The 26,939-nt window shown below is 46.7% G+C and overlaps 2 protein-coding genes across 2 annotated transcripts; both read right to left on the bottom strand.

Moving 5' to 3' along the window:
- Window positions 1-1,854: 1,854 nt before the first annotated feature.
- Window positions 1,855-12,358, bottom strand: MUC20 (mucin 20, cell surface associated; the record flags this gene model as incomplete). The annotated part of the gene is made up of 4 exons (XM_082624308.1): window positions 1,855-2,070; window positions 3,576-3,667; window positions 6,871-8,166; window positions 12,283-12,358. The coding sequence occupies 4 exons, from the start codon at window positions 12,356-12,358 to the stop codon at window positions 2,002-2,004; spliced, it is 1,533 nt and encodes a 510-aa protein (XP_082480434.1). The 3' UTR covers window positions 1,855-2,001.
- A 7,615-nt stretch (window positions 12,359-19,973) lies between these two features.
- LOC309805928 (uncharacterized protein) lies at window positions 19,974-26,305 on the bottom strand (the record flags this gene model as incomplete). Its single annotated transcript, XM_082624304.1, has 3 exons — window positions 19,974-20,011; window positions 20,294-20,488; window positions 26,245-26,305. 3 exons carry the CDS (start codon window positions 26,303-26,305, stop codon window positions 19,974-19,976), a joined length of 294 nt encoding a protein of 97 aa, XP_082480430.1.
- Between the last annotated feature and the right edge of the window lie 634 nt (window positions 26,306-26,939).

Below are 26,939 nucleotides of genomic sequence, written 5' to 3'. Positions count from 1 at the left end.
AATCCATGCGGGAAGAGACATCTTTGAATCCCCCAAGGCACACAACATAGTCTTTCTTCTGTTGTAGGTACTGAACAAATATGCCAAGATGAATGTTTGAATTATTTTTGTCCAATCTACTTTATAAAACTCATTCTGCTCCACTCTGCAAGAGGAAGGGAGTCAAGTGAAAACACACACTCCCCTTATTCAAAGCAATATCCAAGTTGTCTTGTTGTTTCCTTCTTTTACTCAACAAATATTTACTGAGAGCCTTTTTTGTACCAGGCACTATCCTAGATGCTAGGGATGCTGCAGTGTGCAAACTCTTCCATTCTAGATGAGGGAGACAGATAATAAACAGGACAAATAAAACATGCATTACGTTAGGTTGTGATCAGTGTTATGAAGAAAATCAAAGCAGAGGAGAGTGGTTAGGTAGACCCACTGAGAAGGTGAAGGAGGTGCAGGAGTTAGCCAAGAGGATATCTGGAGGAGAAGAATTCTAAGCAGACTGAGCAGTACATACAAAGGTCCTGAAGCAGCAGCATGCATTCAGGGCCTGACACATTTGAGGAATAGCAAGGAAGTTAGTGCGGCTCGTGTGCAGTGAGCAAGTTCAAGAGGCTGATGGAGGAGTGCAGATCGTGAACAGTTTTGCAGCATTGTAGGAACGTGGCTTTTTCTCTGAATGAAATGGGAGGGTTTGGAGAAAAGGAGTGGTACAGTCTGCCTTACATCATAAAAAGACAGCTCTGGCTGATGTACTGGGACTAGATAGGGAGTGGTGGGGGGAAGGTAGAGTCAGGGAGGCTTGATAAGAAGATACTAGTCATCCAGGTGAGAGATGATGGCAGCTTGGACCAGGGTGAGAGCAGTCAGTAGAGATGGTGAGGTGCGCTCATGTGCTGGGCATATTTTGATGACAATAGAGCCAACAGAATTTCCTCATGAATTGGATATAACATGTGAAAAAAAAAAAAGAAACAGAGGAATAAGAAATAGTTCCAAGGATTCGGGGTCGACAAACTGAAGGATGCAACTGACATTAACTGAGATGAGGAAGATGAAGGCAGAGCACGTTTAGGGGTAAGGTTAGTACTTTGATCTTGGAAATGTTGAATGTAAGGTACCTCTTGGTGGAGATCCACTCAGAGCCACCCACGTGGAGAGGCTGAACATACACATTAACAATGGTTGTATTATGTACAACTAGACAACTCCAGACAACTAGAGGTGGGATTTTAGACATTTCTTTCTTTCTCTTTCCCCCCTTCTCATTTCCTTTCCCCCCACCCCTTGGTTCTTTCGAATTTCTCAATAATTTAAATGCAAGTTTTACTTCTAAAATAGAAAAAAAATAAGCCAAGTTTAACTTTTAAAAACAACATGACTTATGAGCTATGAGGGAGGAATAATTGAGTATTGCTTGTGTCGAAAACTTGAAATTCAAGTCCATTCAACAAGCATTCTCTGTGATCCTACTACAGGCCAGGTGCTCTGCTAGGTTCCAGGGATACCGAGATAAACAGATGTGGCTCCTGCTCTGAAGGAACTCACAGTTCAAGAGGCTCCAGGGCCAGCCTCAGTCAGTGCTGTAATCAAGGTCCAAACTGAGAACCTGGGGAGCATGAAGGAGGGAGGTAGCGGTGAGGGTGCACAAAATTCCTGTACCATAAAAACGTGACCCTGGGCCACACTGAGTGTAATTTTAATGTAGGATGGAAGCACACAGCAGGTGACAGATGGGTGATCAGGTCACTCTTTACTGAAACACAGCACACATGCCAGGGGAAGTCCAAGGACATCTCTAGAACAGGCGAAGACCCCACCCCCTCCCTACACACGTACACCCAAGCATATGTGAGCCAGGGTCCCACTGCCATGAATGGGTAAGGCCGTGGCTTGCTGATCTACATGGGAACCTTCCAGGTAACATGGCTCCAGTCGTGCTGAGGCCCAGGCCGCCAGCAGCACTGCCTGCTTTCGCACATGGCAGTGCCTGATCACAGCTGATGTTCTTCAGCCCCTCCTGACACGCAGCAGGGAGACTTGGATGGGAGACATAAACACATGCAGTTTATGGTCGAGCTGGTGGACAAAAGGGAACATATTAGGAAGCCAGCAGCACTTTCTGAGCCTCTTGCGGGCTGGGCATAGGCTAGGTCCTTCACGCCATTTAAACCTCACAGTAACCTTAGAAAGCAGGTAGTACCAGCCTTATTTTACAAGGAAGGAAAGTAATACGGAGTTCCTTACCGAAGGTCACACAGTTAGGAACTGGAATTCACACTCAGGTCTACGTGGCGCCAATGCTTGTTGTTTGTCTGACCCCTGAGCCTTTCGCCAGTGGCCAGCTCCCAACGAGAACTGACTCCCAACACCTGCATGGCCTGGTTCCTGCACCTCTGCTTCTGATCTGCTCCTATCTCCCTGGCTTCTTTCTGACCCCTGAAATAGTTTCCAGTTTGAGGGGCTCAGATCTGACATATCCTTGGCTTCTTTCTTCAACCAGGATTCACACTTGCTACTTGGATTATCATGTGCAGTGGGAATTTGTCACTTATTTGGCTCTCCCACTTAAAAACCCCATGCCATGTTCAGGGACCTCCTTATTATGGGAGTCCTGATAGGCCCCGTTCCACTAAGAGAACTTCTAGGGCCCAAATCTTCCCTCTTCCCATCATCCCCTGGAAGCAAGATGGGGGCACAAGAGTTAGGCTGAGCTGACTCATTCTAACCTTCCAATGACTCACACCATCCCCCAAAACCCTAACCCTAGAATTCCACCACTAGAAGCTTTGTCCAGGGATCTGGGTTTTAGGAGAATTTTCCCAACTTCTACAAATATCATCTTGGTTCCCATCTAGAGCGTACATCTATGGGGGTTTTTTTGTTTGTTTTTTGTTTTCTGTCTAATATCCCTATTTCCTTTGGGGCCTTTCCTTCCCATTCCATGGGGTTCAGGTCGGGCTGTCAGTCATGGTGGCCCTTCCGGGTCAATGAGATCCGTCCTTCCCTAGTATGATATGCAGATCTTGGGAGAGGTAAGCACCTTGTGAATCTAGGGCTGTCACAGCCACCTTTCCTTACATAAGAAGAGACTCTGAGGAATGAAGGGAGAAGAGCTAAGAGGGGGAGAGAAAGAGAAAATCCTGATGATCCTGTTTGAGCTTCTGGATCCAGCCGTAACTGAAGCTGGACAGCCACTTCTAGGTTTCTCAGCCAATACCTTGCCTATTGTATAAGCTACGATGAGTTGGGTTGCTGCCACTTGCAACTAAAGTCCTGCCTATCTGCCCATTTATAACATTGACCTTCCCCCAGGGGCCTGAAAGCCTGATCTTCCTAAAGCCTGAGGAAATTGGGATGAGGGAAAGAATCTTTCTTTACATAGCAGAGAAGGGGAATTCAGAACTCAGGAAAAACAGGCAGAAGCAAAGCCAGACAGGGATTTTTAGATCTCACTCCTAATACTCCAGAAGAAACTGGACCCTCCCAAGTGTACAGTATCTTCTGTATCCTGCAGATCTTCCCCAGGGTCTCCGAGAACCTCTCACTCTCCTCTACCCCCCGGCACAGAAAGTGCCACTCACCTGTTGCATCAACCTCTCTGCCACTCTGGGGTCAGTGAGGTCTTCTGGGGAGGCCACGCTCAGCCTCAGGAGGAGGAAGCCTCCATCCTCACCTGCGAGTTGAGAACAGTAGGAAGATGAAAATATGGGTAAGTCATTTCAGGAATCAAGATGTGAACTGTGCCACCCAGTCTCTGTCCCCACGCTGCATATGTGTACTCACACTCGTGTGTCAATGAGTCTGTGTTCACATAGGATCTTACCTCTATTCACTGCAAAGAGAAAGGAGTCCTCCTCTCCAGTAACTGGACCCATCGTGGAGTCTTCCCAACAAGAGGGAAGGAAATAATGTCTAGAGGCCCCATCCACATTTGGAGAAGTCAAAAGAGTAGTGTGAGGAAGGAGAAATGAAAGTGGATCTAGAAAGTTCTCAAGGCCTGGAGGCCCGGATGGGGCTGTTGGGAAAGGGGCCAGCCTGGGAGAAGGCTGCAGAGAGGCTGGTCTCTGAGGGGATACACTCAGCCAGTGCTTCCAGCTCCAGGTTGGCATAGGTCTTTCAATCCAGCCTTCCTGACTTAGCAGCTTGTAGGCAACTTCCGTCTTTTCTTGAGCCCTAATCTGCCTGCCTTTACCTGTCACATTTTAGTTGTTTCTTCCTATTAGAATACTATTAGAATTGATCCAGCAATTGCACTCCTAGAAGTTTATCCTACAGAAAATAACACACATGTGAAAAATGTGCTATTTACTGCAGCACCGTTTGTCATAACAAAATACTGGAAAAGACCTAAATGTCCAAAAAGAGTCATGTACCACAATACTCACTGCAGCTCTATTTACAATAGCCAGGACATAGAAGCAACCTAAATGTCCATCGACAGATGAATGGATAAAGAAGATGTGGCACATATATACAATGGAATATTACTCAGCCATAAAAAGAAACGAAATTGAGTTATTTGTAGTGAGGTGGATGGACCTAGAGTCTGTCATACAGAGTGAAGTAAGTCAGAAAGAGAAAAACAAATACCGTATGCTAACACATATATATGGAATCTAAAACAAAGGTCATGAAGAACCTTGGGGCAAGATGGGAATAAAGATGCAGACTTACTAGAGAATGGACTTGAGGACATGGGGAGGGGGAAGGGTAAGCTGGGACAAAGTGAGAGAGTGGCATGGACATATATATACTACCAAATGTAGAATAGATAGCTAGTGGGAAGCAGCCACATAGCACAAGAAGATCAGCTCTGTGCTTTGTGATCTGCTGGAGGGGTGGGATAGGGAGAGTGGGAGGGAGGGAGATGCAAGAGGGAAGAGATATGGGGATATATGTATATGTATAGCTGATTCATTTTGTTATAAAGCAGAAACTAACACACCATTGGAAAGCAATTATACTCCAATAAAGATGTTAAAAAAAAAGACCTAAATGTCCATCCATAAAACACTGGTTAAATAAATTATGGTAAAACAAAATACTGAGAAGCCATAAAAAAGAATAGCCTTGTCTCAGAGATCTGTGTTTAACACATGCTCCATTTGCATGAAAAGGAAGATGAGAGATATTTTTCTATATCTATATGATATAGTATCTATGTCTATATTATATCAATATAATATGTAGAAATCTTTCATCTTCCTTCTTATGCTTCCATATGCATATTTCATGTCCAGAAGAGGATTCACAAGAAAGTGATACCATCAGTTATGTATGTAAGGAAAATTGGGGAGTTGGGGGACAGCAATGGGAGAAAGACATTTTATGGTGTACTCTTTTGTACTTACTGAATTTCAAATCATGTGAATGTATCATCTAATCAACAAATAAAAGCTTTTTAAAATAAAAATATATTAATAAATTGAGCCTTTAAAAATAAAAGCACAACAGGAGACCGAGTTTTGGAATCAAATAGACTTTCACTTGGAATTCCACTACTACTTTTTTACCATCTTTAAATCTATTTCCTCCTCTGTCAGGTGGGGGGTAAGAATACCCACCTCATAAGGTAGTTTTGAAGGTTTACTTAGAGGAGATAACATGCAAAGCTCATACAGTAGTATACTGCCTGGCATCAGAGAGAAACTTCAGCTGGTGTCAATGCTCACTAGTTGTGAAATATTTTTATATCACCTCTGCCTGGAATACAAAAGATATTCAGTAAGGTGGTTGTGATTAATATTTTTATTTCACCCCCCAAAAAAAGGCAGTGCAAGCTGAGGATACTGCAGGGATGAGGCACGAGGAAAGAGTGATGGGAAGTGGAGGTGAAGGCTATAGGCTGACTGGGACCTGGGCTGACCCAGCAGCCACTGACAAAGCACCTCTTCCCCGAGAAATATCTGTTGTCTTAGAGATGTAGCTTTCTTTCTTTCTTTTTTTTTTAACATCTTTATTGGAGTATAATTGCTTTACATTTTTCTGTTAGTTTCTGCTGTATAACAAAGTGAATCAGCTCTACATATACATATATCCCCATATCCCCTCCCTCTGCGTCTCCCTCCCACCCTCCCTACCCCAGCCCTCTAGATGGTCACAGAGCACCAAGCTGATCTCCCTGTGCAATGCAGCTGCTTCCCACTAGCTATCTATTTTACAGTTGGTAGCGTATATATGTCCATGTCACTTTCTCACTTTGTCTCAGCTTACCCTTCCCCCTCCCCATGTACTCAGGTCCATTCTCTAGGTCTGCATCTTTATTCCTGTCCTGCCCAGAGATGTAGCTTTAGACTCCCAAACCTTTGCCCTATTTATTTATTTATTTTAAGTCACCATTTATGGCATCAATCCCAGCAAGTGCATCCAGTGAGCTCCATTTTCATGGGGTCCCAGCTGCTCAGAGGGCAGCAATTTGGGCCAGATGCCCACATGGTATGGCCCTGGCTGAATCAGAGGCATTCAGATAATGAGGGCTGTGTCTTTTAAGTAAAATTTGGCTCCTTGCCTGGTGCACAGTAATTACTTAACAGTCAACTCCATAGAATGGCAGAGATGCAAAGGACTTCACTGCAACCTCCTCCAGCAACTGGTGGAGAAACTGAGGCCCAGAGAGGGAGAGGGACCTGTCCTAGGTCACTCAGGTTGTTAAAGGCAGAGACAAGATCCCAAACCATTTCTCCACACTTTTTCCATACACCACCTTAATTCTGCTCATTACTGATTTTGGCAAGAACCACTAGAAGATCATGAAGAGGTGACATCAGAGACAGGGCTCAGAATAAGCCCCCAGATCCTTCCTTTCTCCCTACTCCCTAAACATGCAGACTCCAAACCCCAAATCCCCAAAAATCACACATGGGAGAAGCCGTTCACCTGCAGTAACATCTGTCAGACTTGTCTGAGCACTGGTGGGCGTGGCTGTTGAGGGTTTCCCTCCAGCTGTGCTGGCTGTCTTCAAGGTCTTTGCTGAGGCTGTGGTCTTGGCTAAGGTGATGTTTGTTTCTTGGCTGCTGTTGGCTGTAGCCAGATGGACAGAAGGAAGAGGGCTCCTGCTGTTGGGAACGGGCTCACTGAATGTGATGTCTGTGGTAGAAGTCTCTGAGGGGGTGGAGCTCATGATGGTCGTTACTTCAGACAGGCTGTAGACTGTAGTTGAGAACCCAGCAGGGGAAGTCACCTTGCCTACTGTTGATGCAGTCCCTGTGGAGACTGTAACTGCTCCTGAGACCTTGGTGTGGCTTGTTGTCTCAACAGAGAGGGATGAGTTTTCTTCCAAGAGGTTCATGCTAACTGTCACCAAAGTCCCACTGGGGGCCGTGGCCTTGGCTGCTGTTGTTTCCATTTCTGTGGTGCTACTGATGGTGAGTGTGATGTCAGGTGTGGCTGATTCTGTGGCGCTGGCTGTTGACAAGGTCTCAGCAGAGGTTGTGGTCCTGGCGAGGTGTGATTTTACTTCAGTGGAGTCAGGCAAAGCTGATGTCTCAGGGGTAGGCAGGGCCTTTCCTCCCGTGGGGCTGCGATCTATGTCTGAGGTCCCAGGGATGCTGGCAGTTGCTTCTATTTCTATAACACTGCAGTTGATCACCTCGATGTTGCTGATGTTGTAGGTAACCAAGACTTTAGTCAGAGCAGCGATGTCAAGTGACAGGGCTTGTGAGGCGGTGATGGCTGGAACTGAGCTGTCAGAGGAAGCGCTGCTCTCCGAGGACAAGGTCTCAGCTTCTGTAGAGGTGTGAGCTAATTTCAAGAAGACTACCATTATTCTCTTTGCCTCTTCAGAGCTGTCGAAATTGCAAAGGGTGTCAAAGGCGGCTTTCGAGAGCTCAGTGCCTGTGACAGTCTCAACTGTGGTCATTCCACGTCCCGTGGGGCTGCCACTTGTGGCTGATGTCTCCATAGGAGTGGTGATCACAGCCGAGGACTTGGAAGGCATTATTTTTATGAGGGCCATGGTCTTGTTTTCCCTGTTCTCTGTTACTGAAATGGTGCTGCCTGGGAGGAAGGTCCTATCAGAGGTCTGGGTGCTTAGGGTTTGAGTTTCCAAAGAGATATGGTTTGACATAGAGGTCTCGCTGAGGTCAGTGGTCTGGAAGACTCCCTCTGAGCTCGTCCTGACCCCTGGAATCACAGCAGGCACTTCTGTGTGGCCTGATTCACTGGTGCTGGGGCCTGTATTGGGTAAGACCAACTTTGTGAGCTATGAGTCCCAGGGCACTGACTTCACACAAGCTCTTGTGCTTATGCCCAGGGCACTGCTGGGAGGAAGGTGGGGAGGGGGACTGCTTTTACCCTATTTTTCATCTATATATTCAAGGAAGAAGAGGCACTATTGGGAAGACCAGGCCCACGTGGCAGCCATGGAACTGGGATTGCCCTGACTGATGTCCTCTGATGGCCCACATGAGGCAAGCAATCCCCAGAATCTAGTTGATTATTGGTCTGAAACCATCTGAGTGAATGTGTAGGGCCAGGATCCAGCTTCAAGGGGGAGCAAAAAAGGCAGAAGACCCAAGTGAGCCAAGAACTGCAGAGCAGGGACCGCGACTCTTAGAACTTTCTGGAAGAATCTTGTCACTTTTTTTTTTTAATGTTTATTTATTTATTTATTTTCTTATTAGTCATCCATTTTAGAGCCCCCCCCCCTTTTTTTTTTTTGCGGTACGCGGGCCTCTCACTGTTGTGGCCTCTCCCGTTGCAGAGCACAGGCTCCGGACGCGCAGGCTCAGCGGCCATGGCTCACGGGCCCAGCCGCTCCGCGGCATGTGGGATCTTCCCGGACCGGAGCATGAACCCACGTCCCCTGCATCGGCAGGCGGACTCTCAACCACTGCGCCACCAGGGAAGACCTAGTCATCCATTTTATACACATCAGTGTATACATGTCAATCCCAATCTCCCAATTCATCATACCACCACCCCCTTGTCACTTTCCTATCAATTCTCTTCTCATCCAGTGACTGTTTCCTCATGGAAGTAAAACACTTCAACCACAAGAAACATCTGTGGTTTTGTGTTGAGAGGTAGCTGTGGGGATTGGAGGAGAGGAATTTCCTGGACAGTGTGGGTGATGGCTGCTGCAAAAGAGGGAAGCAGGCAGAGTCCCCGGGGCTCTAGCAAAGGAAAAGGGCAAGCTGCCCACCTGCTCAAGCCTCTCCTGAACGCGGGCCTTAGACGGCAAGGATGGAACCCTGGAACTCCAGAAATGATGAACCCAGCGTCTTCCACAGGAAACAGGGAGCCAGGTGAAGCAAAAGTGTACTTTTTAGAAAAATGCTGCTAGCATGTCTCCCCAGGGCAGGATGTCTCTGCTCACTGGACTGACACTCTGAGGTCGTGTGAGTGGAGGGCCAGCAGGCATGCATTGCCCGGGGGAGGCTACAGCAAATATTTAGGAGCTGACAAGGGTGCCTCTCCTGTCTACAGAGGGAGAGGGGCTCTCTCTCTTTGTAGGCCATGGTGCCTCTTAAGGAGGGTTGCCAGATTTAGCAAATAAAAATACAGGATGCCCAGTTAAATTTGAATTTGAATTTCAGATAAACAAGGAATTATTTTAATGACAAATTTTTTTAGTATGTGTAATTTTCCATGTAATATTTAAGACATACTTATACTGATAAACTCATTACCTGAAATTCAAATTTAGGTGGACACCCTGTGTTTTATCTAGTAACCCTACTCTTGGAAGGAAAAGATGAAAATATAAGCATCCTTGTTCGGGGTTCTTATGGTTTAAGATGGTCTTTCCTGACACCTACTGGCCCCAAAGTACCCAAGGACCCAAAGGAGGGCCAGGACCATTTGGTCACCTCTACCCAGGGTGTCAGGACAGGTCCTCAGCTTGACCTCTTGTGTCTCCCATTGGATAATGAAGCATCACTGGGCCAGGAGGCAAGAGACTGGGTTCTACTCCCAGGTGTGTTGCCTACCAGCTCTGGAGTCTGATGATTTACTGGTGCAAATCCTGACTCTGTCCCCTACCAGCGAGGGTCTCATACCTGCCTTGCTATGGGGGTGAGGACCAGAGGGGAAGGGGAATGGGGAAGCCCTTACATTCCAAAGCCTGCAGGGGGTTATTAAGTATCCCTCCCTGACCATGTCCTTTCAAGGAGTCACCTGAGAGCACACAACCTACTTTCACATAGCGAGAGTTTCAGGCTGTACCCACATGAGAATTAGGTGGTCATGGCATTCCCTCTCATTACCTGTTCAGTGCGGTCTACCTACACACACAAACCACGCTTTTACAGAAATATACTTGCTTCTCTCCACTTCAAAGCCCGAGATACTTCTCTGAGCCTCTCAGTCCCCACAGGTGGAGGCAGAGCCCTCTGCGGCCGCCCACACAGCCTGAAGCTCAAGCTGTGGGGTCTGGCCACTGACCTCCCCTCACACATTTTCTTCCTTTCTTGGGAGCCTTGTGGGGTCACCCTGCGGTGAAACCTCCTCACGCTTCCCAAACCCATAGCCTCTTCATCTCGGGGGCCCTCACAACACCCCCACCCAACTCTCTTACCCACTAGGGCTCTTCTCAAACAGAGCAAAGCCCACCCTGGCTCTTTACAGCTCTAGAATGCTGCAGCTCTCCTGACCCATTCCTCAAATCAAACTGGTGGAGAGGAAAGCATGTGGACTTTGGACTCTGAGTTCGAGTCCCCTCTCTGCTGCTTGCTCAGCTGCTTACCAACCTTGTGACCCAGCCAATTTTCCCAGCTCCACGCCTACATTTTCCCATCTGTGGAATGGAGCTGGGGTACCTATTTCATAGGATTGTGAACATTACATTAAATTAAATGTCAAATGTGCAGCACAGGACTTCCCTGGTGGCACAGTGGTTAAGAATCCGCCTGCCAATTCAGGGAACATTGTTTCGAGCCCTGGTCTCGGAAGATCCTACTTGCTTTGAAGCAACTAAGCCCGCAAGCCACAACTACTGAGCCCACATGCTACAACTACTGAAGCCCACACGCCTAGAGCCCGTGCTCCACAACAAGAGAAACCACCGCAATGAGAAGCCCGCGCACAGCAACGAAGACCCAACGCAGTCAAAAAAAAAAAAAAAAGTTAGAAAAAAAAATGTGCAGCACAAGCCTGGTAGATCATGAGTGCATGCAGGAGGCAGTGTGGTCCAGGGGTTAGGTATGTGTGGACTAAAAGCCTGGCTCTGCAGACAAGTTACTTAATCCTGGTAAGAAGCCTCAGTCTCCTCACGGCGGGTGGGGGGCTGGACGAGAGTAAGAATGAGAATTGTATCTCTCTCTCACAGGGTTAATGTGAGGATTAAAAGGATAGTGATGGCTGAGTAGAGTTGCCTGTGCTATACAGTGGGTTCTCATTAGTTATCTATTTTATACATAGTATCAGTAGTGTATATAAGTCAAAATGTCATCAAACTGTATATATTGTGTTACAACTTTTTTCATTCAATAAAACGTTATGGGCATATCCATGTCAAAAAAAAAAGTGATGATCACAAAGAAAAAAGAAAAAGATAGTGGTGGGAGTATATGGGAAATCCCTGTACCTTCCTCTCAATTTTGCTGTGAAGCTAAAACTGCTCTGAAAAATAAAGTCTTAAAAGATAACATGGTAATGATGTGTCAGTGTAGCTTCCTCGATTGTAATACATGTACCTCTCTGGTGAGGGATGTTAATAGCACAGGAGGCTGTGGGGAGGTGGGCAGAAGATACATAGGAATCTCTGTACTTTCTGCTCAATTTTGCTGTGAACCTAAAACTGCTCTAAAAAATAAAGTCTATTTTTACAAGAGATAATTCATGTGACAAGCCTCGCACAGTTCCTATTACAGATCAATGTTCATTCTCTTCTTTCATAAAAGCCTGTCTCTCTCAGAATCCACCCTCCACAAGCAGCCTGTGACAGTCACACTTTTCACACAAAAATGGGTTTTTGAAGGAAATTCATGCTAGAAAATTAACTTGGAGGAGAAAGAATCTTGTCAAGCCACATTCTTAGGCTTTAATCAGATTTATCACCAGCCTGCACCTCCCTGACCCCCACAATCTCCCCGCCCCACGTACTCACACCCACACAGGCATAAAGACAAACCCACAGCAACCTCATATTTGTATGGACTGCAGAGTCCCATGTGCTTAAGCTGACCCACTGCCGTTGCCTACTATCAGCCATAGTAATACTTCATGTATAGCTTTATGGTTGACGATAACTAACCCGAGAGAGCTACCCTCACCCACAAAGGGCTGCAGTACAGAAGCTCCCACCCAGAGTCAGGAGAGAAGCCCACAGGCACCCTCTTGCCTCCTTACCTGCAGAGCTCCCAGGAGCCCCAGCCACCCAGCAGAAGAAGAAAAGGGGCAGAGCCAGGCCCCGGAGAAAGCCCATCCTAGCTGGGGCTCCGGCCACCATTGCCCAGCAGATCTGCCCACTGCCTCTTGCTGCCACCTTTTCCTGCTTGCTCAACCCGCGGAGCAAGGGCGGGCCACCTACCTAGGTGTGGCTGGGTAGTTTCCAGGATGCAACCAGGTGATCACAAGTGCACAGGCTGAGAGCTGGCAGGTTGTGTGTCAGGGCTGACAAGGAGCTAACCCTCCTGCCGCCCTTGCCCACTGACACCCTCCTCTCTGAAGTTTGGTTTGAAGCTATGGAATCATTTCCACAGTGATATTCATCCCCTGGGTCCTGTAGGCAAGGGAGGCCATGGAAGATGGTGTTTCACACACATTTCCCCCTTCCCACAGCCTTTCCCCACTCCCTCTCCCCTTGTGCATGGGGCTTTGACTTCTAGTTAGAGAAACATGGGTTTTATTCCTAATTCTAGATTTACTAGCTCTATAATCTAGGGCAAATTGAAAAACTTTCTGAACCTCAACCTCCTGATCTGTAAAATGGGCATAAATAATCCTTACCTCACTGGGCTGTTTCATGAGGCTCACATGAGATAAAAAGGCTCTAACAGTGTCTGCTACATACTTGGTGCTTGTTGAAAACATATACATTTTAGGTGCTCAATAAATGAGTGAAGGCCCTGATGTCCACTCAGATCCTCAAGCAACAGAGAGAAGGAAAAGCCCCCTGAGGTCTGCAGGAGACAGCTCTCCAGTGTGGGGCAGGACTCTGATCCCTAACATCCTTCCATCTTTACATCCTGTGATCCAGCATCCCAGCCAGAGGCAGGATCATGTCTTGGGCCAGACTGGAGGTGTGGGGTAGGGAGAGCACAGCTGGGAGAAGGGAAAGTGTAAGTGTGCTGGTCTGTGTCCCCAGGCCTGGGAGGAGGGACACTGAGGGTGATTACTTAGGGAACCTTGGGGATTTGGCCACAAGACGGGGAATGAGGCTGCAGAATGTATTTCCAAATGCCCTAGTGAAGAATCTTGTCCCCTCAAAGGGCCAAGGACATAAGCTGTTATGGCCACAGCCAGTGGCCAGACAAGGTATCTTGGAGATTTCAGGGCAAGAGGTTTGTGATGAAAGCAGCTCCAGAGTAGAGGAAAGCTTGCTGAACAGGTGTCAAGAAATCACAAAATCTCACAGCTGGAAGGAAATTTAAAGTGGAATCAGAAGGTCTAGGTTTGGGACTTCCCTGGTGGTGCAGTGGTTAAGAATCTGCCTGCCAATGCAGGGAACACAGGTTCGAGCCCTGGTCCGGGAAGATCCCACATGCCGCGGAGCAACTAAGCCCGTGCGCCACAACTACTGAGCCTGCGCTCTAGAGCCCGCGAGCCACGGCTACTGAGCCCGCATGCCACAACTACTGAAGCCCGTGCTCCTAGAGCCTGTGCTCCGCAACAAGAGAAGCCACTGCAGTGAGAAGCCCATGCACTGCAACGAAGAGTAGCCCCAGCTCACTGCAACTAGAGAAAGCCCGCATACAGCAACGAAGCCAAAAATAAATAAATTTTTTTAAAAAAAGGTCTAGGTTCTGTTTCCAGCTCCTTCATTGGTAGTGGCCCAAGAGCTCTGTGTGATCTTGGACAAGTTATTTGCCTTCTCTGGGCCTCTGTCAATAAGACCTCTGAGGTCCTCTTGGCCATGAAGTCTGAGGTTCTGCGTTTGGTGTGAGCCACTGTCTTCTAGAACTTCACCCTCCGTTGGGATAAAGGCTCTGTGGCCTGGAAGGAGAAGGGAGTCATTCTAGGGCACGGGGGTGGGATGAGGGGAGGAAGACTCTATGAGAAGGCACTGAGGGGTCCGTCTGGGACACAGCCCAGCACTTGGGTTCAGGGATCTTGGACCCCAGTTCCAACCACACTGTTAATCCGTATAGTACTCCTGCCAGGCTGAGCCCTTCCACCCTCCCATTCAACCTCAGTCCTTCACTTTATAAAATGGGAGAATGGATTTCCCCTTGGGGGGTGGGTAGGTAGGGAGAGGAGGCCCCAGGGCCATACAGTGACCTGAATTCTGTTTGACCCGATCTAGTAATGACTGATCTGGTGTGACTCTTCACCCTTGAGAAGACAGAGGAGAAATCCAGCAAGAATGCAACTCCTTTCAGCCGCCTCCCTCCCCTCCTGGCCCACCTGTCTGCCCCACCCTAGCGGGGAAAGGGACTTCCTCATTCTAGTGGCCAGTGGCTTAATCTACAGACTGAGGTACTCCAGGTGCCCTTGCACTCCCACCACAGACTTCCCTTCTCCATTTCCTTTCTCTTTTCATCCTCTAAGTGATCAACAGCTCAGCTCTAGCCCAGTTGTCTATGATGAGATCTAACCAGGAACCTGCTAGAAGGGAAGCCTGCTGAGTGTTTCCCTGGGTTTTGCTGAACTTTGTCTGGTCCATCTTCCCCTGTATCTGGGGGAATTTCCAAGCCTGGACACATGACTGTTGGCCCTGGGGGCATAATAGTCTTATCCAGAAAGTTCCTGGACATTTTGTTCAGCCCAACTCAGCTCTCACCCTGAATGAGCATAGGAGGCTAGTTTTATTAATTTAGCAGACATATATGGAGCACCTACTAGATGCCAGACACTGTTCTAGGCACCCAGGATACATCACTGAGTAAAACAGATCCCTTCCCTCATGGAAATAACTTCCCAGTGAAAGGAGATGGCAAACATTAATAAGTGAATGATATAGGGATGAATATTATGGAAAAAAGAAAAAAAAAGACAGCTAAGAAGAACCTGGTGTGTGTAGCATGGAGAGGTGAGGGACAGATTAAAGTATTAAATAGCACCATGGGATCTGAGCAATGACTCCAAGCTGGTGAGAAAGTTAGCCAAGTGGATACGTGGGGAAGAACACTCCAGGCAGCGGAACTGCTAGAGAAAGATCCAGAGACCTAAGGCAGGACCTAGTTCAAGAAGCACAAAAGAGGGCATGTGGCTGGAGCCACGTGAGAGGGCAGAGTTGGGGGGCAGGGGAGCAGGATGATAAGGCATAGGTGACAAAGGGCCTTGCCAGCCTTGGGCGCTGGGTTCTTGGAGTGAGGTGGGAGCAGCCCCTGGGGAGTTTTGAGTGGAGGAGTGATGGGTTCTAACTTGGGTTTTAGAAGGACCACTCTGGCAGCTGTGGTCTGGAATAGAAACTGGAATAGAGTTGGGAGGCTTTTGCCCTAGTCCAGGTAAGAGAGGAGGGTGGCTCTGACCACAGTGGTACCAGAGGATGTTGGAGTTGGTCAGATTCTGGATATATTTTGAAAGTAGAGCCAACATGACTTCCTACCAGATCGGTGTGGGCTGTCAAAGGAAGAGAAAAGTGAAGAAAACTACAGACTTCTCAGCCTGAACAAATGGAAAGATGGAGGTGTCACCAGCGCCACTTGGGTCTGTGTTTGTTGGGAGGAAAAACTTTTTCCTCTTCCAACCTGGGTCCAGTGACTGGAGGCCTGCAACTTAACAAAGAAAAGACAGATGAACAGGAGAAAAGACAAAGTTTATTTACACGTGCACCAGGGAGCTGCTTAGTAATGAGTAACTCACTGAATAACCAGAGACAAAGGTTTCTACACCACACTTAACAAAGGCATGGGGCTTAGGACCTCTGTGGGAAAATACGGAAGATTCTATTGGCAGTCTGTCTCCATGGCAGCTAAAATTGGCTGGAAAATCCCTTGGAGGGAGATTTGTGGCAGCTGTATTTTTAGAAGGCTCTGTTTTAGTCAGATAAGGGAAGTTCAGATCACATTTCTTTCTGCATCTTCTGTAGGTCAAATGTTCCCTCTTTAAAATAATCTTTATACCAACTCTGGGGGTCTGAGTGGGTCCCCACAGGTTCAACATGTGTAGATAAGGAGAGATGGTGGGAATCATTTAAGTTTGCAAAGCCGGGTGAATGGACCCCTCCATACCCTAGCTCCTATTTCCTTGGGTTGTAGCATAGAAACCTCCAGGGAGCCCTCTCTTCTTTCATTTCTTTTATTAGGGTACAACCAACATATAGTTAACTATGCCAACCTCAAGTAGTATACAGCTTGATGAATTTTTACATGTGCTTACACCCAGGATGTATTCACCACTCAGATCAAGATATAGGACACTTTAAGCATCTCAACAGGTTCCCTTGTGTTCACTTCCAGTCAGTATCCCTCCAAGGACCATCATTCCCACCTCTATCACCATAGACTGGTTCTGCCTATTTTTGAACTTCATATAAATGGGATTATGCATATATAATTTCTTATATCTGGCTTTTTTCTCTTAACATTATGCCTGCGAAACTCACCCATTTTGTTGTATATAACGGTATTTCATTCTTTTTTTATTGTTAGGTAGTATTCCATTGTATAAATATACCACAATTTATTTATCTACTTTCCTAATGATGGACATTTGGATTATTTCTAGTCTTTGAATAACACTGCTATCAACATTCTTGTATATTTCTTGTGTATATATATATATATATATATATATATATATATATGAGTGGAATTGCTGGGTCATGTGTTTATCTTCAGTATACAGCATCAAACAGTTTTCCAAATTCATTGTGCCCGCTTATATTATACCAGCAATGTATGAGAGTTCCAGTTGCTCCACATTGTCATCAACACTTGGATACCACAGGTCCTTTTAATTTTAGACATTCTGGTGGATTAAAAGAATCACCTGTAGGGACTTCCCTGGTGGCACAGTTGTTGAGAGTCCGCCTGCTGATGCAGGGGACACGGGTTCGTGCTCTGGTCCGGGAAGATCCCACATGCCGCAGAGCGGCTGGGCCCGTGAGCCATGGCCGCTGGGCCTGCGTGTCCGGAGCCTGTGCTCCACAATGGGAGAGGCCACCACAGTGAGAGGCCCGCGTACCACAAAAAAAAAAAAAAGAAAGAAAGAAAGAAAGAATCACCTGTTAAAACTGTGATTTTAATTTACATTACAGGAAGCCCTCTGCTTTCTCAGGGCTTTGCCCAGGTGGTATGCCGCTGCCAGGGAAATGACTTTCACAGGGAAGATGTTTGAAGGACACAGGGAGGGAGGATGGAGAGCCAGGTAGAAATAAAATTTGCATGCACATGTGCACACACCTGCACACTTGACTAGCGAGGAATCTGTGCCAGTACTGGAACATCTATGGGGACCCTGGTTGGGATGGGGGATAATGTAGGAGAGACAAGTGAAGGAGGAGATGGAGTTTCTGGGCATTTGGAAGAAGAATGACCACTGACCCAAGAAGAGGAAAGAGCCCACAAATCCGCATCTTTGGGCTCTCTATGAGGCCCACAGGATGATCCCAGCTGGAGAGGCCACATCCCACAGAGCCTCACCTGAAAAACTCTTCCTGGCAAGGAAGGGAGATCTCAGGCTCTGGAGGTAGGAGTGGGGCTTTCCCAAACAGGGCCCCGGGCTGTCTCTCCCTGAGGCTAGCAGGAGATAAGGCCAGAAATGTGCCTTGGGGCTGTGTGGTGGATTTTGCATGCCATGCATGGGAGGTTAGCCTTATTCTAGAGACAATGGGAAGCCAGTGGTGGTTTCTGAATGGAGAGCTGGCAGAACCAGAGCTCTGCTTTGGGCAGTACAATGTGGTACAATGTGAGTTGAGACCAGTTAGGGCAAGAGGACCAGGACTGTGAGGCTGTGACCTAGGACTTCGGCAGTGGGACGTAAAGGGGGCAGATGTGAACTGTGCTGTGAAGTAGAACTAGAAAGACTTGGCACCTTGCAGAAGAAGACCAGGGGCAGAGAGAAGTAAAAGATGACCCTGAGGTTTAGAGTCCAGGAGGCTGGAGGACAGGGAACCATGCACAGGACAGGAGGAAGAGCAGATTTGGGAGGAAAGGATGGGCTTGGCAGACCCTAAAGCCCCTGGCATCATTTTTCTAGTGCTCTGAAATCCTGCACACGAGGAGACCCCAGGGAGGCCGCTCCCGGCACACCAGAGGAAGGTACCCTGCCCCTCCTGTCACAGTGGGAAGAGAAGGGGGTGGGCAAGAGGCCACAGGGCTCAGGCCAGGCTATTTCAGGACTTACAGGCAGTACTATGGAGCCCAGGAAGGAACACTGAGAAGACGGGCAAGACTTACTTAGCCACAGGGCCGCTAGGTTCTTACTTTCTACTTTCAAGAAATGTTTGTGGGCTTCCCTGGTGGTGCAGTGGTTGGGAGTCTGCCTGCCGGTGTGGAGGACGCAGGTTCGTGCTCCAGTCCGGGAAGATCCCACATGCTGCGGAGCGGCTGGGCCCGTGAGCCATGGCCGCTGAGCCTGCGCGTCCGGAGCCTGTGCTCCGCAACGGGAGAGGCCACAACAGTGAGAGGCCCGCGTACCGCAAAAAAAAAAAAAAAAAAAAAAAAAGAAATGTTTGCTGTACTCAGTGTAACCATCACAAAATAATAAATACTGAGAGCCCAATTTCTGTTTTATAGTTTGTATGGCTGATTCTATGCACATTTAACAGCGTTTATGACAACAGCAGGTTTCCGTTTTTCCTCTGGTTGAACCAATGGGGAAGCACAGAGGGTGGCAGCTGGGAGACAAGCACCTCTGGGCCCAGTGATCATGGCCCCAGGAGGGGAGGCTGAGATTTGTTCCAGGGCTCTGCTGGCACCGAGTGGGGGAGGAGCTTCAGGGAGGCGTCAGGCTGTCTTCTTGAGTCCCTTCATGGAAATGGAGAGGCGCTGGTTTGGAGAAGCTGCCAGACCTAAGTGAGCAGTAAGCGAAGGCCTGTTCCCTCTCCAGCTTATTTACATTTCTCCAAATAACTGCTCTCTCTTGTTCATCCACCAAGAACCAGGCCCTTCCCCAACGGTCCTACAAGGCAAGCTCTAGGACACAGATGAGGAAAGGGAGGCTCGGAAAGGCTCAGAAGACTGAAGGCTTGAGGTCAGCCGGGATTTGAACCCAGGTCTGTCTGGCTCCCAAGTCCAAGCTCTTTCCATTGCGCTATACTTCCTTTCTTTCTGCCCAACGCTGTAATATGCTCGGGTGGGGGCTGAGGGCTCTCCTCCAGTGCTGCGCAGAGAGCTGGACAGGTCAGGGCTGAAGCCGGGACACAAAAGGAAAATAAAGAACAGAGGATGGTTTAGGGCAGAGAGCAGCAAACCACAGTCTGTGGACCAAATCTGTCTTGCTGCCTGTTTTTGGTATAGATCACAAGTTAAGAATGTTTTTTACATTTTTATATGGTTGAAAAAAGTCAAAAGAAGAATATTACTTCATGACACATGAGAATTATATGAAATTCAGTGTCAGTGTTCATGGGCAGGAACCCTGTCTTCTACCCCCAAACCGTGGCTGCAATGGTGCTGCGCCCAGCTCAGGCTCTTTGCCCCCTTTGGTAATTGCTCCTTGACTTTGGGGCTTGGAGGCCAGGGAGGCAGGAACAGGTTGCCAGCCACCCCTTCTAGGAGCATCTCCAGGGCACTCACCATGCTCTGCATCCAGTCTAGATTGCTTCTGGCAGGGCTTGGGCGGGTTCTCCTTCCTCAGCACCACCTGCGGCACCATGCTGATAGTTTGAGGAGAGGAAAAACACAGGTGAAAGCTCCTGTCCTCATCCTTGCCTCCCACCCCCTGCTGCTGCCCAATACCCCCAGCACCTCTCTGCAGACTCCTGTCTGCCCTCAAAAGTCTACATGGGACAGGTCAGGAGGCATCTGTACTGCAAGAGAAGCAGGGACAGTTAGGTGCAACACAGCCATCCTATTTCCCCACCCTATTCCCCAGTCACCAACAGCTGAACCTCTCCTTGTGGGACCAGCAAAAGTGGCTCAGAGGGGAGCAGCAGGTGGCAAGGAGCAGTGGGGAAAGAAAGCGAGGAGGAATGTGTAGGCACTTTTGATATGAAATGGACAGAATGCCAGGATCTTGGGAATGTCAGGGACCTTAGAAGCCATCCAGTCCACACCCTGGCCTTGGCCTGAAGTACATGCAAGGGGCTTGCCTCTGTCAATCACAGCATCCAGCTCTGCTGGGGGTGGAAAGGAGCCTGCATGTGAGTTACCAGTGTTGCAGAGGGCATGGTGATCTGGGCAGCAGTCTGGTACCACATGGCAGAATTCATCACAGTAGCAGCTTTCTCTCTCACAGTGGTGATCCATTCCAAGGCAGCAGAGGGGCTGGGGTTGGGAGCAGCTGCCTGGAGAAAAAGGGACATTAAAAAGAGACAGATTTGGGCTTCCCTGGTGGCGCAGTGGTTGAGAGTCTGCCTGCCGATGCAGTGGACGCGGGTTCATGCCCCGGTTGGGAAGATCCCACATGCCGCGGAGCGGCTGGGCCCGTGAGCCATGGCCGCTGAGCCTGTGCGTCCGGAGCCTGTGCTCCATAGCGGGAGATGCCACAGCAGTGAGAGGCCTGCGTACCGCAAAAAAAAAAAAAAAAAAAGAGAGACAGATTTAACAAATGGTGCTGGGACAACTAGATATCCATATGCAAAAGAATGAATTTGGACCTCTACCTCACACCATATATAAAAATTAACTGAAAATGGATCACAAATCTAAATGTAAGAGTTAAAACTGTAAAACTCTAGATATTGTCATGACCTTGGATTAAGCAGTAGTTTTTCAGGTATGACACCAAAAGCATAAGTGACAAAAGAAAGAAGAGATAAAGTAGACTTGATCAAAGTTTTGGGCTTCTAAGGATACTATCAAGAAAGTGAAAAGACAACCCATGGGATGGGAAAACATCTGCAAATCATATATGCAATAAGAGAATTTCATTCAGAATATGTAAAGAATTCTCACAAACTCAACAACATAAAAAGACAAATAACCCAATTTTAAAATGAGCAAAGAATATATCCAAAGAAGATACACAAATGGCCAATAAGCACATAATAGGGTGCTCAACATCACTAATCATCAGAAAAATGCAAATTAAAATCACAATGAGTTACCACTCCACATCCACTAGGATGGCTAAAATGAAAACAAAAACAAGTGTTGGTGAGGATGTGGAGAAATTGGAACCCCACACATTGCTAGCGGAAATGTAAAATGGTGCAGCCACTTTGAAAAATTGTTTGGCAGTTCCCCAGAATGTTAAATGTAGAGTTACCATATGACCCAGCAAATCCACTTCTGGGTATGTACTTAAAAGAATTGAAAATATATGTTCACATAAAATCCTGTACATAAATGTTCATAGAAACATTATTCATAATAGCAAAAAAGTGGAAATCATTCAAATGTCCATTAACTGATGAGTGGATAAAACAAAATATGGAATTTCTATACAATGGAATATCATTCAGCCATAAAAATGAATGAAATGCTGATACATGCTACAACATGGATGAACCCTGAAAATATTATGCTAGACGAAAGAAGTCAGCCACAAAAGGCCATGTATTATATGATTCTATTTCTGTGAAATGTCTAGAACAGGCAAATCCATAGAAAGTAGAAAGTAGGCTGCCAGGGGTGGGAGGTGTGGTGAATAAGGGTGTGACTGTTAATGGGTACGGCTTTCTTTGGGAAATGTTCTAAACTTAGGTAATAGTGTTGGTTGCACAACTCTGTGAATATACTAAAAACCATTGAATTACATATTTTAAAAGGATGACTTTTACATTATGTAAATTGTATCTCAATAAAGTTGTTATTAAAAGGAGAGAGAGCTAAGAGAGAAGAGTGAGCAAGAAGAGAGACAAAAAGAAGAGTGTGACGGGAAGTGACAGCAAGGAAGACACAGAGGCAATAGAGAAAATGACAGAAGAGTTGTAAGAAGAGGGACGTAGAAAAACCCCACAAAGTTAGAGGAAGTTCTCCAAGGTCGCTATTCACAAAACAGTTTCACCAACCCCAATTCCTACCATTTCCCCAAGGTGCTCAACTCAATTTTTTTTTTCAATTTATTTATCTTACTTATTTTATTTTTGGTTGCATTGGGTCTTCATTGATGCATACGGGGCTTTCTTTAGTTGCAGTGAGACGGGGCTACTCTTCGTTGTGGTGCCTGGGCTTCTAATTGCAGTGGCTTCTCTTGTTGCAGAGCACAGACTCTAGGTGCACAGGCTTCAGTAGTTGTGGCTTGCGGGTTCTAGAGCGCAGGCTCAGTAGTTGTGGCGCACGGGCTTAGTTGCCCCACAGCATGTGGGATCTTCCCGGACCAGGGCTCAAACCCGTGTCCCCTGCATTGGCAGGCAGATTCTCAACCACTGCGCCACCAGGGCAGCCCTCAACTCAGTTATTATCTGATCATTCCTTATCCACTACAAGCTGAAGGCATTCATCTTCTTTAAGACATAAGGAAAACAAGACATTGGCAGGTAGGGCTGTGGCCCAGGTAACCTGGTGAGTCTTCGGCTCAGGTCAGAAGGGGCCTCAGGTACTCTCATGCCCAGGACTCTCAATGTTGTTTTCCCTTTACTTTACCTTGACCTTCCCAATTGCCTCCTGTTAGGTTAGCACCTGCCTGGGGCTTTGTTTAGGGATAAGCCTGACGACCTTCCAAAGTTGAAAGGATCAGCAGGGAGCGGGCCTCTGAGGGATGAGGGGTCAGGTGTGGCTAACCCAGCCTGTTGTGGAAACAGGGGCCAGCAGGTAGGTGTCTGGTGTAAGGGGGGCAGTGGCCCAGGGAGGTCAGATCTCTCAAGGTGATGGTGGGCTGGGCTGGAACGGTGGCCCCTGAGTTTGGTCTGGCTTCTGCCTCATGTTCTACTCAGGAGCCTCCTGCAAATGATCAGTTTCCATTCTCATATCATCCCCCTTCCCAAGTGCCTGGTTCAGTGTCAGGTTGTCACCAAGACCAGGAAATGATCAAAGGATTGGAGCCGACAAAGAGCCCCAGGGACCATCCAAATGAGGCCTGTACCCCATTTGGGGGTCAGAGATCAAGTCAGTGGTCATGCCCAGCATTTATTTTAACAGTTTGGGATGGAGTGGAATGGAGTGGAGTGGAATAGGATAGGATAGCATAGGATAGGATAGGATACAAAATATCCACATATATTGTATATTGTATATAGATGTGTAAGTTGCTTGGGGTTCTTTCTGAAATTTTTGTGTTTTTCTGTATATGTATGTAAGTACTGGATCACAGGGTAAAATATCTCTATTAATGTGGACTGTGGCCAGAAAAGTTTGAAAGACACTGATCTAAAAATGGAAAAGCAGTGTTCCCAAGCAGTGATTGGGTGACAGAGCTGGGAGTGGAACCAGCGATCTTGATTTTCCCCCTGCTTTTTCCACCACATCTGGCTCAGGGCTTTTTCTTTCAAAAAGCCTTTGGTTGCACTTGTCACTGCTCTCTGCCATTCTCTAAACATCCTGCATATTTCTGCTTTTGAGCCTTTAGTCAAGCTGTTTCCTCTGATTGGCAGGCCCTTCCCTCTCATAGCCACTAGAAGAAAACATTCTTATCCTTCAAGGTCATGATTAAATTCAACCTTCCCAGGGTTGCTAACAAACCAGCTCATTATTTTGAGAGTGATAAATGAAGAATCATTTATCCAGTCTTTCCACACAAACCAAATAGTTGACAAGGGAAAGGTCTTCTTTATAGAAGAACTCCAGCTAACAAATGCAGAATCAATGGTAGAATTAGAAAACCACCATATGGCAATCCTTAATGAAAAAATGGATCTAGGTAACAATCATCAGTGGAAGCTAAAACCATTAGAGAAAGGTTGAGGGGGAACTTTTATAATGGACCTACAAACGGGTGCATCTGGCTGATCGAGTTTAACACCAGTAGAAGTGAGATGACTAGACATTGCCTGTGTCCTTCTCCATGCAATAGGTAGTACATAGCCTCACCTACAGAATATACTTACCAAAATAAATGAACCTTAACTACCAGATTTCAGGAAATGCAGGGAACAGAGAAACACCCACAAGGATCCATTCAGACAAATCCAGAATTCAGAACAGTCTACAGGACAAATGACCTGGTTTCTTCAACAAATAAACAGCATGAAAAAAAAGGAAGAGAGCTGATATAGATTTAAAGTGACTTAAGAACATAACAGCTAAATGTATGTGTGGACCTTGTTTGGATCCTGATTCGAATAAGCCAGTTGCAAAAAGGACTTTTTGATAGTTGGAGAAGTATGCATACTAATAGGTATTAAATGGTAGTAATTATTTTAATTATTTCAGCTCTGATAAGGTATTGTGGTTATATATTTTTTTAATATGGTGGATAAGAATTTGGTGTTGATAATTTTCAAGCTAGCCAATAGGTCCATTGGGTTCATTTAACTATCCCCTCTACTTTTGTGTGTTTCAAATTTTTCATAATAAAAATTTTTTTTATATAAATTTGATCTATCTTGAGAGGCCTTCCTACATCCCCCAGCTGGGACGTAGGTATTAACTACATTTACTGGGATTAACTTTTTCCTCTTACTTTTAAAATCTATTGATTTTAATTTCTAACATAGCATTAATCCCTGTCTCCACTATTGTTACGATCTTCTTTCTGAAGGTGCGTTTATCTGCCTTCCTACCAATTGGTTGAAGGCAGGAAATGTATCTCTGTAGTTCTGGTGTCAAATCATTTATACTTAATTTAATTTAAAAGAGCTGAATTGGACTTGGGCTCACACTTGAGCTCCCAGGGTGTCCATAGGCCAGGACAGATTTACAGTTCCTGACAGCGCTGACTGGTCCCATCAGAAAAATGACAGCGCAATAAGGGAAAGGAAGTCCACCCCATGGTGACCAATCACCCATTCACTCACTCATGCATTCATTCATTTATTCATTTTATTCTATTGAGTGACTCTCTGAGCCAGGTACCATGGTGGATCATGGACATACATTCCACTGCCCTGTCCAACCCAACCCTCCAAAGAAACACCTTCCAAGAGCTCAGTCTAGTGAACAGAGCGTCATCATACTACAAGTAACCAGAATGTCATCATACTGTATGGTAAGTGCTGCACCACAGGTAAGAGGAGAGAGGTGTGGGGTTGGTGGAGAGGCAGTGAGCCCACCAGGAAACAGACTCCTGGTGAAGAGGCGGTAGATCAGGGACTCCTGTGTGACCATCTCGTTGGCTTCAGACTAAAAGGCTTGTACAAGTGACAAGCTGTGAGGCCAGGAACAGCCCCAAACAAGTCTGGGTGAAGAACCCCATGCTAATAGTTGGCACCCCTCCAGAACAGCACTCTTTAAACCTGTTTGACAGTTTTATAGAGAAGAGGGTGAGCGCTGCTGGGGCAGGGTGTGGAAGGGGGGCACTGGGCAGCCTCCTCCTCCCCTTTACAGTTCCCAGTGATACTGCTCCAGCCCCCAAATTTCGAACCCCACTCAGCAAATCTGAAGCCCCGCCCTTCCTCAGAAGTCCTTTTTACAAGCAATTTATTAACACATCTGTTATTACTTAACCACGCACCTTGAGGCTCCCACCCCTGCAAAAAGTATTCCTAGCAATGACATCTAGTTTTCTCCCAAAAGAAGTTCTGGTAGATACAGCTTTCTCCATCCCATTGGATTTCCAGGAATATTTTAGCAAACCAAATGGGTTGGTGCCTGGCAGTTGCCCAGTGAGTCTGCCTATTAATCTGGATCTGGGCTTGTCATACCACCTTCCCTCTTGTACCGCTCCCACCCCCTGACAGTGCACATTCTAGAGCCCCCTGCTGCCTCTACTCATAGGCACCTCTTCTGGACATTCCTCTTGATTCCCCAACCAAAACAGACCTTCCTAAGCAAATCATCCAAGGACAACTTATAAATATGAATGTGGGTACATAGAGAAGCCACCTTATGCACTGGTAGATGCTTAGTAAATGTCTGAATAAATGAATTATTTAATTAATGAATTAGTGAACATAAGGAGGTAGATCATGCCAGGGACAAAAATGGTTGATTAAATGAATGAATGAATAAATAAAAGAGACTGGAGGCTAGGTCCCTTCAACCTGCTAGCCTGACTTCTCACCTGTCTCCTGGTTTGGGGCTGCAGGGCTCAGCCACAGCAGGAGGAGGAGAACCAGCCACATGGCTGTAGGCATCAAGCAGAGACAGTGTTTCAGGGACCGAGGCCAGGACTTTTAATACCCACCCATCCCAGTAAGTTCATTTGGTATCTGCATCCCCAGGGAGGAGCCAGCTGGCACCTGGACAGTCACTGGCAGGGGCAGAGGTGGCACCATAACAGGGACACAGGTGTCCCAGTTGCTTGGAATAGCTTGCCCAAGCAGAGGTAACACAGCAAAAAAACAACTCTCCCATCTGCTGGGGTTTCCAGGCCTTTGGGAAGAGCAGAATCAGAGAAACCAGAGTGACTGCTGTCAGGGATTGCAACCTCATCTTACCTTGATTTCATCTGCAAACACCCTATTTTCACAAAGGTCACATTCACAGGTACCAAGGATTAGGACTTGAACAGATCTTTCGGGGGGACACAGTTTAAGCCACAACAGTAATAAAAGTTTATTTTTCACATTTAGGTCTTTTCCTAGAGTTATTTTGTGTGTTAACTTGAGGTGTGGATCTAAAATAATTATTTTTTCATATGGATAATCAGTATTAAATAATCATTTACCAAATAATCTGTCACTGACCTATTGACTTGTGATACCACCTCTGTGGCATATCAAGCTTCCTTATATGTATAGATCTATTTATGGACTT

The sequence above is a fragment of the Mesoplodon mirus genome (genome assembly GCF_964341445.2).
Source record: "Mesoplodon mirus genome assembly, chromosome: 6".
NCBI classification, from domain to species: Eukaryota; Metazoa; Chordata; class Mammalia; order Artiodactyla; family Ziphiidae; genus Mesoplodon; species Mesoplodon mirus.
The sequence above is the reverse complement of the archived record's forward strand: the minus strand, read 5'-3'. Positions and strand labels throughout refer to the sequence as shown.